Below are 16567 nucleotides of genomic sequence, written 5' to 3' on the forward strand. Positions count from 1 at the left end.
CTCAGCCAATAACGAAACTCAATGAGTTGGGTCTCTTCCAATGAGGATTTGAGGCCATAAAAGGAGCGGGGGACCAGTAGGAATCTGAGTGGTTGGACAGAGTTAGGTTAACTGTGAGTGAGAGAGAAAAAGAAAGGTAAGGTTCCTATGCGGTGTTTCAAATTTTAGTGTAATTTGTTATGAGAAGACGATAATTTCTTAATTAGTTTTGTTGCTAATTGTAGGCGGGAAACTACCTGGCTTTCGAAGTACAGTTTCAAAGTCTCCAAATTAAAACGTAGCGTTTTCGTCTAAACCCCAGTGAGGAATGAAGTCTGGCTTTTCATTTGTTGCAGTTGTTAAACACACGCTCTCAATTGAATGGGTTTGCTTCAAAATTACGCGAATTAAAACATCATGTATCTTTTAAATCCTATTTATCGTAAGCTAGCAATTTAACTGTTGTAACTGCCTAAATAGTGACTAAATGACACTCAATATAGACTTACCTTCTTCTGGCAAATCTGAAGAGCTCAAGACTTTCTGCAAACTGACTGACTTTTTTTTCATATTTTAAATTCAGTCTTGCCAAAATCATGTATGTGCCATACTTTTTTATAAATTCCTGTAAAACTGAGTTTCCCTGTGAATAACACTTTCCTTGCTGTTTGAAATAATGTTTGTCAGGTAGATATTCTTTAGTCTGCTGGCTGCAGGTTGGATATCCACTTAACATTGACTTTAGAATTTTTTAAATAGCACTTCCCCAGGACACTTTTTTTTTGCCTGTCTGATCCTGTTTTGTTTTTAACTTGCCCCAGTGTTTTTTTTCATAGAATCATATAATCCCCATAGTTTGGAAACAGGTCCTTTGGCCCACAAATCTGTACCAAACCTCTGAAGAGCGACCCAGCCAGACTCCTTCCCCTACCCTACACTTACCCCTGACTAATGCACCTAACCTACACATACCTGAACACAATGGACAATTTAGCATGGCTGATTCACCTAACCAACACATCTTTGGATTGTGCCAGGAAACTGGAGCACCTGGAGGAAACCCATACAGAGACAGGGAGAATGTGCATACTCTACAGTCACTGAGCTGAAATTGAACCCAGGTCCCTGGTGCTGAGAGGCAGCAGTGCTAACTGCTGAGCCACCGTGCTGCCCATATTGAGGTGCTGATTTGCCTCTTACAACAAGCAATTGTAGTAACTATTCTAATGTTGATTGCTTCTTGACAGGATTATCATACTTTATTGAAAAAAGCAAGCTCTGCCTTCACCAAAATCCCACATTTAACATTATCAACATTTCATTCTATTTTGACATTTTTAAAAATGTCAACAGGCCTGGATGATCAACCTAGCAATTGAGTAACTGAAACTTGCCAGATGTTATAGCAGGGTGCTTACAAAAGTCCAAGAAAATCAGGTAGAGTCAATATGGTTTTGTGAAAGGGTAATTGTGCTTGTCCAATTTACTGGAGTTTTTTTTAATACTATGCCTCTCATCAAGAAATAGGGCATTGACACTAATTGTGCAAACACTTAATAAAGCTGACTCTTGTTTGGAGGGGATGGGTCTTCAACTACTGGAAATAATGGCAAAAGGCTCAGTGGTCTAGTTACTAGAACTCCTCCATACTGTATTTGGGCTAGGCTTCAGGTGTTGTGTCAAGTGCTGCATTGTTGATTTACAACACAAGGTTCAAACTACTGAATTTTTTTTGTAAAATCTACTGCACTTGTAGGAGAGCAGGAAGCTCTGCGTTACTGTAGTTCTTGTCCTCTTGACAAAAGTAGTCCATAAAAGTCTCCTAATGGAGACATAATATTGACAAACTCTTGATTGCACAAGTGATTACTCACTGACATGCATATGATTTTGGACCTTTTTCAATTTCTACCTAATTTCATAAACTGATTTTACTATTCTTTGTTACAGATGTTTTTGTTGGATATGGGTTACCCTAATGGTGTGAACAGCTCTTATTAATGCTCTAGATTCCGTCTGGTTTCTGTACTATTCTTGGTTGACATTATTCCTGTCCTTTTTTATAAAAATATTTGATTCAGAATACCATGTCTCATTAAAAATCATCAATCTTATTACTGACAAGAAGAGTTTCTTAAACAAGAGTTCCTGTTATGCAGTAAGGCATAGAGTCAGATGTACAGCACAGAAACAGACCCTTTGGTACAACTCATCCATGCTGACCAGATATCCTAGCTAAGTATAGTCCCATTTGCCAAATTTTAGCCCATATCCCTCTTAAACCCTTCCTATTCATATACCCAGGAGAAAGTGAGGACTGCAGATGCTGGAGATCAGAGCTTGAAAAATGTGTTGCTGGAAAAGCACAGCAGGTCAGGCAGCATCCAAGGAGCAGGAGAATTGACATTTCGGGCATAAGCCCTTCAGGAATGAGGGGTATTGGCATTCATAATACCCATCCAAGTTCCTTTTAAATGTTGCTGTAATTGTACCTGCCTCCATCACTTCCTCTGGCAGCTTATTCCATACACTCGCCACCCTCTGTGAAAAATTTGCCCCTTGGATACTTTTTTAAATCCCACCCCCCCCCCCCCCCAAAATCTGTGCCCTCTGCTTTTGCACAAAGCCATGTTGACTAACCCTAATCAGTCCTTTCCTTTCCAAGTACATGTAAATCCTGTCCCTCAGGATCCCCTCCAATAATTTGCCCACCTCTTTTTATACCAGGCATATGAATTATTTAAACAATTTTTTTAAAATATCCTGCCTCAGATCTTGTTACATTTTGCATTTTGTTTGCACTTTAATCTCACGGGCAACCTCTTCTTTGTATTGATTAATACACATGAAGTCTCAAATAGAGTGGAAACACTTTTTTTTTGCTTTAAGTCCTCTTATTGCTTGCTTGTATGAAAGTATTTTGAATAAAAGTTTACATTAGGTCGTGCATATTTGTAGAAATAGTTTAATGTTGAAACATCGCAAGGTGTTTCACTGGCTGATCAGACAAAAATCTGAGTTTGTGACTGGTAGTCAAAACAGGTCAAAGTGAGTTTTTATAAATTGTTATGTGATAGCAACTTGTAAACGAGGCTGCAAGTTGCATTGTTTAACTATACAGTGAAAGATTTAGAAGTGGCTCTTAAAACAAAACTCTAATATTAACTATAGACTTGTGTCTACACTTTTTATCAATACTTTCAGCCTACACTTAAAACTATCCCAATAACTACAGTATTTTCTTTCTAGATTACCCAATTTTCTGTTAGTGCAGCAGATATTTAAGTTACAAAATTGTCAAACAATGACTGGTTTGGAACGTAGAGTTGCTTTGGTGGATATCTTAAATAAGCCATGTGGAACTCGAATGCCTTTGAAAAAGGTAAGGCTGCTTTAAATAGATGCTGAATTCATAACTAAAAACTTGTTCCCTTTTCCTGCCAAAGGACCTTTTTTAAAAAAAAAAATCTGATTTTAAAACTAGTTGTAGTCTAGCAACAACATCTTAAGCAAATGACATACTCCTTAGCTAGTTTAGTGCAAATTAGTCACTTTTACAACTGAGATTTTCTTGCTTTATTGTAGCCTCAAATTAGAGAACAATAATTAGTGTTGCTTGTAAACATGCATTTATAAATTATTACAGTACAGATGAGGGACCCAAAGTGAAGTTGTTGTTATCATGGAGGTTAAATAATCTGTCATGCTTTGTTTGTTATGGACTCTCTAGTTTGGGGATTGGCAAGGGCTCCCAAGTGACTTTTGGAACGGGCTTCAAATGAAATTTGGATTTTTGACTTATCTGAACTGCCGGATTGTTTTGGTTATGGAAGAAAATAAATAACTTGAATTTGTAGGAACAAACTGTGATTGCCTCAAAAATAGAAAGAACTATAACCTCAAAAATGGAACATGTGAACATATGCAAAAAGCCAGAAGTTCTGCCACTGAAAGAACACTTTACTGAAGATGTAATGAAGCTTGAGGTTTGGATTTTAAATCTTGTATAACAAATGTGAATTCTTATATTGTTTGCCCTTCCTTGGTAATGTTGCATTAATTTAATCCAGTATGAATTCATGTTCTGGAATTCTCCTCACCTGTACTGAGGGACCTCTAGTTTAAATGGTAACTTGAGATTCAACTTTTTTTTGATGGAATACTGTGCCCCTAAACCTTAGTTATGATTATACCTGAGTCAGTAATGCAGTTTTGTGTACATTTTTGAACTAAGTTCAAGATGGAAGAAACTTTAATTCTTCAACTATTTCCATAGCAATTGATCCATTAACATCAGTAACTATACAGTTTAAGAAAATATTACTTTTCATAAAAATGATGCTTGGTTCTTAGTTTAAGAAATTAAGTGACTTTAATTCTCCCAAAGCTTTCAATCAACTGAGTATTGAAACAATTTAACAAATTGTAAATGAAACAGTAGTGTTTTGCTGCTACTCCCTTTTCAGATCTTTCAAAATCACTTTAGTTGTATAGTGCATATATTGTGCTGGCCTTTGGATAGGCAGTGAGTAAACAATATAAGCTCAGTATAAAACTTATTGTGAACTCTAAGCAGTGAACAACTATTTAACATAGTGATTATAATAAAGTTAAGCAACATTTTTAGCAGGATGGCTTTGTGGTGCGCACAACTTTGTTGAGAAGCTCAGGAAATGCTTGATTTGATTTCGCTAAATCTACAATTTCATGTGATTAACTTTTGTGCATCTATTACAACAGGCTCCACCATCCCCTATGGACAATTCAGTCTGCATGTCTGAAGAGCTACATGAAGCTTTCTCTAATGAAATCTTGCCTGTTGAAGACGTTGATATGAATGATGGCAACAATCCAATGCTATGTAGTGAATATGTTAAAGATGTCTACAAATATTTAAGAGAACTTGAGGTCTGTTCCTTTAACCACAAAGGCACAGTTACTGTTCTGTCTACTTTTAAAGATGTCTAAGAGTTTGTAGATAACTAAAATAAGATGACTAATGCTGCTTTGGAAGAAGTGGATTTTTATTCACTACTAGATCCAATTCTCAGTCTAGCATGAAATGCTGCTGAGTTTTCTAGCTCAAAAGCAATAAGTCACTAATTGCAATAGTCAGGTAATCTACAGCCTAAATAATTTTGTTCTGACAATCCCAGCCAATACTCAGCTCAAATTCTGCACTGTGGCAACTACACTAAATGATGGCTGAGGTTTCATTTGGAGGTGCTGTGAAAGTAGCACATGGTTTGCACCTGGGCGAGTTCAATATGCTGACACTTCCATTTGTTCATGTTGGACCTAAAACTGTGCAGTTCATTTCCAACCATGTGCAGAGAAATCTCTTGTAGAAAGAGTATTTGGGAAGAAGATGCAAGCTTCTGACTAGCAAACTATCCTTGTCAGATGACTGTATAAATAAAAGCAAGTGAGACTAAGCTTTAGCAAATTTAGATCCTCATACTGAAAGGTATGGTGTCTTGATTAGATTGAATTAGTATTCTGTACTTTTCCAGATGTTTCAACATAAATATTAATCATTGATATAGAAGAGGAGGCCAATTCGTATTGGAAACCACAAAATGGTGTCAGTGTTTTTTCTTGAGCTGGAGGCCTGCAACATTGGGAAAGATATCTAGTATGTAATGAACATTAGAATATGTCCAAATCTAGAACTTTGATCACCTTCAGAAATTGTAGGTATTCAAGTAGAAATGCAGATTATGGGATGGTTCTCTGGAGGTGTAATGGTCTAAATTTTGTTCCTAATTTACAAATTTCCCAAAAGCTGACAGTAAATGTTCATTTACCTGAAAGATAGCACTTCTGAAGTATCTGAAAGCAATAACAAAGAAACGGTCCTAAAGGTTGACACTTTAAGATCTGTGATTCTAGTGAACCACTCTGTTCCCAAACAGCTGCTTACACTGGTCTTGCCCAATTCATCACTGAGCATAATTTAGTTAATCTGGTGAATGGTATTCATATTACAAAGAAATCTAGAGAAATAAAAATCGTAATTTTTAAATACGAAGGACATTACTAGGTAAAAATGACTAGCTTTAATTTGAACTATTCCATGTTCAATACACAAAGCTTCTTTTGTCTAAACTTTATTGACATCCATTCCTAACTTTTAAGTCTTTTTTTCTCTCAATGCAGCTGCTATTCTATTATGGTAAGTTTTTATGTTTTAGCTGAGTTGATATGCTGGTTTTATTATTTTGGCCAGGACTTCTATTCTTGGGCTCTCCTAATATTGAATCATTTGCTGCTTAAATATGAAAGATCATAGAGCTCTACAATTGTCTTCTATGGTAGCTTAGGTAGTCTTAAAATTTTCCTGTAATCTGGAAATTTAAATCTTGCGTATACTTTCAAAATATTAAGATTTAGGTAACTGTTCCATGCAAAGTAAAATCATTGTTTACAGGTGTTTTTTTAAAATATAGACAAAACAGGCAGTGAGACCAAACTATTTGATGGGACAAATGATAACTGGAAACATGCGTGCTATCCTAATTGACTGGCTTGTGCAGGTTCAGATAACATTCGAGTTGCTACAAGAAACTATGTACTTGACTGTGTCAATCTTGGATAGATTTCTTCAGGTAAGACTTTATACAAGAGGAAAAACTTGTTTCACCCCCTCTGCTAATTCTTCTATGGAGAGGTCGTAAGAAGCTGCCAAATCTGTGTTTTTCTACTGGTTGAGAATAAATATGCTATATGACCTATGACTATTACATTTGACTTGTAGTTTATTATACTACTCATCTGCAGTTGATTTTCAGCAAGTTGTAAATGCATTTCACATGAAGTATTTAACTTTTTTTTTCAATTTAATTAAAACACTACAAGTACAAGAGCAGAGACATCTGCAATTATACAAAGACTTGGTGAGACCACACCTAGAGTATTGTGCCATTTGCCTTGCTTTTTATTTGGGAGGAAGAATATTCTGGCTATGGAAAGAATGTGATAAAGGTTTGAGATTTGATTTCCTGGGATGAAAAGACTGGCTTATGAAGATTGGATTAATTACCACTATTCATCTCCATTTTAGAAGGGAGATGTCATTGAACCTGATTTTCTTTTTTTGAATTCAACAGGAGTAGACACTGGGAACATTGTAAAAACACAGGAACAATGACCAGGGATTAGTCTTGGGCTACAGATTGACCAGAGTGAGTCCTACAGCAGAGACAGGCCCTTTGGTTGAAACTTTGGTCCCTGCTGACCAAAATGTCCGTCCATGCTAACCTCACTTCCCTGCACTTGGCCAAAATTTCTTCTAAACCCTTCCCATCCACATTTAACCAAATGCCTTCTAATCTACTCTCCTCAACCACTTCGACTGGCAGCTCATTCCATGCGCATACTGCATTGTTTGTCTTTTTTTTAAAGAAAACCCTTCAGGTTCCCCTTTTTTATTCTTTTGCCCTCTGGTCCTCAATTCCCCAATCCTGGGATAAAAGACATTGCATTCACCCTATCTATGCATCTCATTATTGTAGACACTTCTAAAATACCGCCACCCCCCCCCCCCCCCCCCCCAACTTTCTAAAGAAAAATGTCCTGGTTTGTTCAACCTCTCCTGATAGCTCAGACCATTGAGTGCTGGCAACATGCTTTTAAATTTCCTCTGCATTCTTTCCAGTTTAATAACATCCTTGCTATAGCAAAGTGACCAAAACTCCAAGTGCAGCTTCCCCAACATCCTGTACAACTGCAACATAACTTCCCAACTTATGTATAGTCCATACCCTGACTGAAGACCAGTATGCTAAAAGCCTTCGCTGTCCTGTCTACCCAATGACTCTACTTTGAGAACCATGCATGTGAACTCCAAGGTCCCTCTGTTTCAATGCACCCTTTAAGGCTCTACCATTCACCATGAAACTATCTTGATTTTGACTTTCCAAAATGCAAGATTTCACACTTAAACTCCATTTGCCATTTCTCAGCCCACTTCCTCAGCTGATAAAAGTCCTGCTGCAGTTTCTGAGAACATTCCTCACTGTCCATGATTCTGCCTATTTTAGTGTAATCTGCAAACTTATAATTGTGCCTTGTACATTCTCATCTATATCAATGATTTAGATAACAAATGCAATGGCCCCAGTAGTGACCCCTGAGGCACTCCACTAGTCACAGGCCTCCAGTCTGACCAGCATCCTTCCACTATTACCCTTTGCTACCACTGAACCAATTGTATCCAATTTGCCAGTTTCCCCTGGATTCCAAGCAGCCTACAATGTGGAACCTTATCAAAGGCCTTACTGAAATCCGATATACCACATCTACTGCCCTCATCAACCTTCCTAGTCATTTTATTGAAGAACTGTAACAAATTTGTGGCAGGATCTCCCATGCACAAAACCACGCTGACTACTCTTAATCAAACCTTGTCTTTCCAAATGTATGTATATCTAATTCTGCAGAATCTTCTCCAGTAAATTACATGACAGATGTTAGGGTCACTGGTCTATTGTTTTTTTTTCTTTGCAGACCTTGAATAAAGACATAACATTCACTAGCCTCCAGTCTTTAGGGATCTCACCTGTGGCTAACAATGTGTTCTTGGATATATCTGGTCAGGACCAGAAGACTTGTGCACATTAATACATTATTATACACCCGATACCACCACCACTATGGACTGTCCAAGATATCACCATTCAGTTCCTAAGTCGTCTTGTCTTCACATAAACACAGAAATATTGAGTACCTTGCCCATCTCCTACAGTTCTACACATTTCCACTTTGGTCCTTGAGGGGTTCTACTTTCTCTGGTTCTTTTGCTTTTTTAATATTCTTGAAGAACCTCTGGATTCACCCTAATCTTAGCCAAGGCTATCTCATGCCCCCCTTTTTTTTTTCCTTTTGCTCTCCTCATTTCTTCAGTAAACTCCTGTATCCCCTATATACCTCCCAGGGATTCCCTTGATCTCAGCTGCCTGGACATGAGACATGCCTCCCCTTTTTTCTGGTCAAAGCCTCAATATTGCTTGCCATCCAGGATTCCCTATTCCTGCCAACTTTGCCTCTCACCCTCACTGGAATATAGAGACCTTGAACTCAAGCTATCTTACTGTTAAAGGCCACCCATTTGGTGGAAGTCCCATTTGAGGTCCTATCAAAATTTGCTCTCCAATTTAGAACTTGAACCTGTGGACCAGTTTTGTCCCCCTCCAAAGTATTTTAAAACTAATAAAACTATGGTCACTGGTCCAAAGTGCTCCACCTCTGTCACCTGTCCTTCCCTATTTCCCAAGAGTAGGTAGAGGTTTGCTCCTTCTTGAGTAGGACTCAATGTATACTGCTTAAGAAGACTTTCCTGAATGCACTTAACAAATTCCAACCTAGCTAAACCCTTAGCGCTCTTGCAGTCCCAATCTGTCAGGAAAATTTAAAATCTCCTACAATGTTCACCTTATTGCTCCTGCAAATCTCCCCAGTCTCCGTGCATATTTGTTCCTCTAATTCCCATGTACATTAGGCCCCCACATAGTCAAACACCAAGAATATTACCATCCCCTTATTTCTTAGCTACACCCACAAAGCCTTACTGGATGATCCTTCAGTTATTTAATCTGATTACTGCTGTGATACTCTCCCTGGGCCATTTAGGATTGAGATGAGAAATGCTTTGTCCAAATTGAGAATTCCAAAGTGGAATTGTCTGCCAGTGGCTAAGGGCAAAACATCCTTCGGGTGGGTATGGGGTGAAAGCAGGAACAGGGTACAGAATTGAATGAGCAGCCTTGATCATTGAATGAGGTAAACAATGACTGCAGATGCTGAAAACCAAATACTGGATTAGTGGTGCTGGAAGAGCACAGCAGTTCAATCGTTGATCATTGAATGCCAGAGCTGAGTTCAAAGTGCAGAATGTCGATTCCAAGTCCAGTCTTCTAGTGAGTACCCTGTAAATATTGGTTACAGTAAGTCTTAATTTTACTATGCATGGCTGAAAAATCCAGAATTCTAATTGATTCTGGATCCAGAACCTCTACCTGAGCTACAAATCTTCTCAAAACTCACATTGACTCTACTAAATTCTTGTTGCATTCTTAGGATAATCCAGTAAGTAAGAAGAATTTACAACTTGTTGGTATAACAGCAATGTTTGTTGCTTCAAAATATGAAGAGACCTATCCTCCAGAAATTGAGGACTTTGTTATTATTGCTGATGATGCTTACTCTAGTGCTCAAATACGACAAATGGAAAGGTGGATTTTGAAGAAACTTGACTTTTCTCTGGGTAAACCACTTCCACTGCACTTCCTCAGAAGAGCATCAAAAGTTGCAGATGTAAGTGCCTGTCATCTATTTAAACAGTTTTGCTAACCTGTTACTCCTGGATGTATGATGTACCAATATATTAAGACTTAGTCACAAATTTCATAATCATCTTTTAAGGCTTACTTACTCATTCCAAATATTGGTTAAATTTTAAATTGAAGTCTTATTCAGATTTCCCACCTTGTATTTTAAGTTTTTATTTTTCTCCTCTTTTATCCCAGATGCCTGTGAATGTATTTTCAACTGTTTTCTAAACAAATAGATGTAAACAGGCATGTAATTTGTTTGGTCAGGTTAGCACTGAACACCATATTCTGGCCAAATACCTGATGGAACTGACAATGGGGGATTATGAGATGGTGCATTACCCTCCTTCCCTGATTGCTGCAGCTGCCTTGCATCTTGCTCAGAAAGTCTTTAATTGTGGTAAATGGGTAAGTACACTTTCTCGATGTGAATGAATTGACAAATCTGCAAACAAGCCCTTTCACCTGCCTGCATTAAAACCTAGTTTGGACTTTTCAGACTCCCCTCTTGCAGCACTACATCTCCTATAGAGAGGATGAATTACTTCCTGTTATGCAACACATGGCTAAGAATGTTGTGCAGGTTAATAACCGACTCACCAAGCACCTGGTAGGTGAACTGTCCAGTTTCGGGCATTTTGTTTTTTCCAATGAAGGCAGACTTTTAACAACAAGCTTTGAAGTTATAGGCTACCTCTAGTATTTGATTTAAATAAAGGAAGGTACTTATGCGAATAAGTTCCCTAGGGACATTGTGCAAGTTAATAAATTTAAAAATAGCTTTCAGACATATCTGACCTTAGTGGTGTCAACTTTAGCTTCTAATTTACAAAAGTAGAATAATCCAAACAGCATGCTTCACTTTGAATACCACAACTGACTAGGCAGCTCAGTAACTAAATACCATTAGTGATACTAAACTAGAGACTACAATAAAAGTTGATTAGTGTAATGTTAAACATTATCTTGATAATGCTTTATAACACTTGGCTGATTTTCTTTCTTATAGACTGTTAGAAACAAGTATGCTAGAAAAAGCCACATGAAGATCAGCACCATCCTGCAACTGACATCTGTTTTCATCTTCAACTTGTCAAAACCACTAATGCCGCCCTCAAACTGCTTCAGTCTTTAAAGCACTGCTGTCTGAAACTATAAGCACTATTTTAAAGTTTTTGTTTTTAAATCTGCTTTGCTTAAACTTTTTTTAATATTTGAATTAATAAAAGATTTTTAAATGTAAGCCTGCTTAAACTGTTTCCTATAAGGACCACCAAGTTCCATCTGCATTCACTTGCACTTCAAACTAGCAGGTCTCCACCTGGTGGGACTGCTGAAATAAAATTGGATCATACCTCTAGAAGCTAGATGTCTGCCCAAATCCTATCAATACAATGGCCTAACTTTCACTATAGCTAGACTTGGAGTGGAATAATTCTTTTTTTTTACAGTTGTAGTTTAGAGTATTGTTTAATGAGTAATTTGAGTCAACATTTTTTCCCAGTCAATTTCACAAAACTACTTGCTTGAGCCCTGCTCTATCAATCTGATATGACTAAAGTACCAGCTCTCACCTAGTCATTCTTTTACTTCTAGCTTACCATCTGTCTTAACAGATTCTCTCAGTTCTTCCCATCATAAAGACACATGAAATCTTTAAACCTTGCCTGAGTTGAACTTTATTGAGAAGTTTCCAATTTTAATTTAAATGAATGAACTGGAATACTATCTCCATGTTTGATCAAACTGAGATAATCCATTCTGACAGTTAATGTTTCAGGTCAATGATTACCTTTTTGAATGAAAGTGCTAAGTGGCATGATGTGAAAAGGGGACAGGACAAAAGGGCTTTAAACCAATAAAAACCCTGGTAGGGACCATGAGGTAGTAAACAAGTGGATTATAAAGAGGATGCAGTTTAGAAGCAGCATCAACATCACTACAAATAATAGTGATCAAAGACCTGGGCTAATTACTAGTCAAGTTCAAATCTCCCCATAAAAGGGGATTTTACATCAATACAATATATATCTATAATTGGTGACCAAATTGAAATTTTAGTAATTGCATTTACTAAATGATCCTTAAGCAGGAATATCTACACTGGACAAATCAGGCATAATCTTTGACATGTTCTCATTGAATCCTACAAAATACATGCGTCTAATCTTCCATCACTGGCTGAGATATTGTACATTCAGGGATGTGCTCCCAGCTCAGCTACTGGACCAGGCTATATCTCCTGCCTCTTTGCTCCCTGTCATAGAACACACTAACTCTGCTTAACTAGATATGTACAGTATCCCTGCCTTTCATTACTTTGCCCCTTCAGTCAGATACCTGATTCATAATATCTTACCATTTAGTATAAACAAAGCCAGGAAGCTTGCCACCGCTTTCAGCTAAGTAGCCTTTAGTTTAGTTGTTTCTATTGGATGTTTATTCCTCGTGAGGGAAAAGAGATTTGAATTTCTCTTTCAATGGTTGTTAACCTTTTTAATCGAATTGTCTGACCTACCTCAGTCAAATCAGCCCTCTGCCTCCTGATTTCCTTTTTTAAAATCAAAGTTCAACATCACAAACTTAACAAAAATAATCTCAATTCTTCTGAGGATCCTTTTTGCCATAAAATCACGAATTACACAATCCAAAATAAAGTAGTTTGTTTGTCATTGGTTCCCTGACCACTTCTATTGACAATACATTCTATAAGAGTCCTGATGTGGAGGAGCCAGTGTTGGACTAGGGTATACAAAGTTAAAAATCACACAATATCAGGTTATAGTCAAACAGGTTTAATTGGAAGCACAAACTTTCTGAGCACTGCTCCTTCATCAGGTGGTTGTGGAGTACAAAATTGTGAGACACAGAATTTATAGCAAAAGTTTACAGTGTGATGTAACTGAAATTATACATTGAAAAATACCTTGATTGTTTAAGTCTCTCATCTATTCGAATGACCATGATAGTTTCACTTAGAGTCATAGAGGTGTACAGCATGGAAACAGACCCTTCGGTCCAACCTGTCCATACCGACCAGATATCCCAATCCAATCTAGTCCCACCTGCCAGCACCCAGCCCATATCCCTCCAAAGCCTTCCTATTCATATACCCATCCAAATGCCTCTTAAATGTTGCAATTGTACCAGCCTCCACCACATCTTCTGGCAGCTCATTCCATACACATACCACCCTCTGCGTGAAAAAGTTGCCCCTTAGGTCTCTCTTATGTCCTTCCCCTCTCACCCTAAACCTATGCCCTCTAGTTCTGGACTCCCTGGCCCCAGGGCAAAGACTTTGCCTATTTTCCCTACCCATGCCCCTCATAGCTTTGTAAACCTCTATAAGGTCACCCCTCAGCCTCTGACGCTCCAGGGAAAACAGCCCAAGCCTGTTCAGCCTCTCCCTGTAGTTCAGATCCTGCAACCCTTCTGAACCCTTTCAAGTTTCACAACATCTTTCCGATAGGAAGGAGATCAGAATTGCATGCAATATTCCAACAGTGGCCTAACCAAAGTCCTGTACAGCTGCAACATGACCTCCCAACTCCTGTACTCACTCAATACTCTGACCAATAAAGGAAAGCATACCAAATGCCTTCTTCACTATCCTATCTACCTGTGACTCCACTTTCAAGGAGCTATGATCCTGCATTCCAAGGTCTCTTTGTTCAGCAACACTCCCTAGGACCTTACCATTACATGTATAAGTCCTGCTAAGATTTGCTTTCCCAAAATGAAGCACCTCACATTTATCTGAATTAAACTCCATCTGCCACTTCTCAGCCCATTGGCCCATCTGGTCCAGATCCTGTTATAATCTGAGGTAACCCACTTTGCTGTCCACTACACCTCCAATTTCATATGTAAATCACCAACCTTTTATTTTAAAATGTTACATTCTCAGGTTAACTGTAACAGTTGGTGTCAGCACAGATAAGATGTTCGCCCTCTGTTTTCCCTGTCTATGCCATAATGTTTAGACTGATTCTAATCTAAAAAGTGAATTAACAGAGTCTTACATGGACTCGTGCAGTTTTTGAGCAAAGTACAATGTAACTCTGCAAGTCCTGTTTTGAGGTAGTGACCAAATGATTATTTTTCAGGCTCTGCTTCTCTAACACATACTCTCGTTTCTCTGACACGTTCAGAGAATCCTTCTTGCTCTAGTTATGTCAAAATGTTTTGTAATTATCTCTCTGCCTCACTTAATCAGATAAGTAACGCCTTTTGGTTATTTAGCTATTGTGACTTTACTCATGATCTAACACTGAGCTGCTAGAGGAAGTAGTGGAGGCTGGTACAATTGCAACATTTAAGAGGCATTTGGATGGGTATATGAATAGGAAGGGTTTGGAGGGATATGGGGCGGGTGCTGGCAGGTGGGACTAGATTGGGTTGGAATAACTGGTCGGGATGGACAGGTTGGACCGAAGGGTCTGTTTCCATGCTGTACATCTCTATGACTCTTGGTCACCTGCAGAGATGTATTATCTGATACTCCACTCAGACCAGTTGTATGATCTTTTATCTCTCTACCCTTGATCTCTCCGCTTATAAACTGCTCTTCTCTCTCACTGCACCTGACAAAGGGGGCAACCCTGCTCTCTGATGGATCACAATGTCCACATCTCAGACTCCAGCTGAAATTCCTTGAATCACAGACACTTATTGTAGACAATGTTTGCCTGAGCTCGTACTGAGGATGTGGTGCACCTCTTCCACTACCGCCTCCAGCTGACCTGCTTTTGTGTATTTCATTCATGTTTTATATAATTCACTTTTTTGACACAACTAAAAATAAGTTATTACTGTTTAAAATATTCACTATCTCAAACCTTACTCGCACCAGTCCTTTGTGCATTTTTTTTAAAGAGACCCCTTCCACACTCTGCACTGACTGCCTACATTCAGCGTATTCTTTCTTTAGCTACGGTTAACTCTGTTCGTTCCTGATGAAGGGCTTATGCCTGATATGTTGAATCTAGAATCCCTCTAGTGTGGAAACAGGCCCTTCGGCCCAACAAGTCCACACTGACTCTCCGGAGAGTAATGCACCTAGACCCATTTCCCCCTAACTGACACATCCCTGAACACTTTGGACAATTTAACATAGCCAATTCACCTAACCTACACATCTTTTGGACTGTGGGAGGAAACTGGAGCACCCAGAGGAAACCCACACAGACACGGGGAGAATGTGCAAACTTCACACAGACAGTCGCCTGAGGCTGGAATTGAACCTGGGTCCCTGAGGCAACAATGCTAACCACTGAACCACCCTGCGCTACACTCCCACGTTCCCCCGCTCTTCAGATGCTGCCTGACCTGCTGTGCTTTTCCAGCACCTCACTCTTGACTCTGTTCATATTGCCATTTATGACTTAGTAAACCCCTAGCAACGCTGCAATTACAATTGCTGCAGGTGGCTTCCAGCTGACTAGTGGGACATGTTGTTACAGAATGGTCACCTCTCTGCAATCACTTCCAAATGGTCCCACACAACCACCTAATGGACTATAACCTGGTGTTGTGTGATTTTTAACATGGTCCCACAGCGATGACTTCATGTACCGAGGCTGTACATCTTTTTCCCCTCAAACATTAACCAGCTGCCTCGCTCCTAAAACGACGTGATTAGGTCCATCATTGTGTATTGGGAGTGTCTAAACTCCAGCCGCTCCTTATTTATTGTGAGATTTTCTCTCTATAGGTGCGCTAAGCAACTCTTACTTAAATCCTATTGCTACCTAGCAACTTCATACAACAAACTCAGAAGGCAGGCTTCACGCTTTACCTTGTCTCTGTGGGTTATGTGTCAGTGATGATAAATAGCGGCACTCGTTTGAGTGAGGGGCTGGTGAATGAAGGGTTCCTGGGTTAAGAGTTGGAAACAGTCCTCCCGAGGACCGAGCTGGAGGGACAACACGCTGCGAGATGACGAAGGTTTTATAAATTCACAAAATCGAAGCCACTCTGCGAGCAATGTCCAGATCGGTCAGCAACCGGAAAAAGAAAGTCACTTTTCGAGAACAGCCAACTTATTGTGAGTTACTGCACCGATAAAAATGCTGTGCTTTTATAATAACCTCACTTCACTGTTCGGGGAATTGTGTAATTTGATGGTAATAAGGTGAAATCTCCGTCTTTATGGGAGGGCTTTTTATAATCAATTTTGTATCTCTTCAAATCAGGTGAAAAGACTTGCAGAAGAGGCAATAATCGCCATTCCAATGCAATTGGATCATACTTCCCTT

At 38.9% G+C, this 16567-nt stretch overlaps 1 protein-coding gene across 1 annotated transcript; it reads left to right on the top strand.

Moving 5' to 3' along the window:
* Positions 1-3258: 3258 nt before the first annotated feature.
* LOC140492975 (G2/mitotic-specific cyclin-B1-like) lies at positions 3259-11449 on the top strand. The gene is made up of 8 exons (XM_072591732.1): positions 3259-3361; positions 3837-3965; positions 4720-4887; positions 6429-6587; positions 10057-10293; positions 10578-10718; positions 10810-10920; positions 11320-11449. The coding sequence occupies exons 1-8, from the start codon at positions 3284-3286 to the stop codon at positions 11443-11445; spliced, it is 1149 nt and encodes a 382-aa protein (XP_072447833.1). The 5' UTR covers positions 3259-3283; the 3' UTR covers positions 11446-11449.
* Positions 11450-16567: the final 5118 nt, after the last annotated feature.

This window comes from Chiloscyllium punctatum, chromosome 2, assembly GCF_047496795.1.
Source record: "Chiloscyllium punctatum isolate Juve2018m chromosome 2, sChiPun1.3, whole genome shotgun sequence".
Lineage (NCBI taxonomy): Eukaryota > Metazoa > Chordata > Chondrichthyes > Orectolobiformes > Hemiscylliidae > Chiloscyllium > Chiloscyllium punctatum.

Coding starts and splice junctions, on each gene's coding strand:
- LOC140492975 (XM_072591732.1), top strand. CDS start 3,284: ATGACTGGTTTGGAACGTAGAGTTGCTTTGGTGGATATCTTAAATAAG. Junction 3,966..4,719: donor AAGATGTAATGAAGCTTGAG/GTTTGGATTTTA, acceptor CTATTACAACAG/GCTCCACCATCCCCTATGGA. Junction 6,588..10,056: donor TCTTGGATAGATTTCTTCAG/GTAAGACTTTAT, acceptor TTGCATTCTTAG/GATAATCCAGTAAGTAAGAA.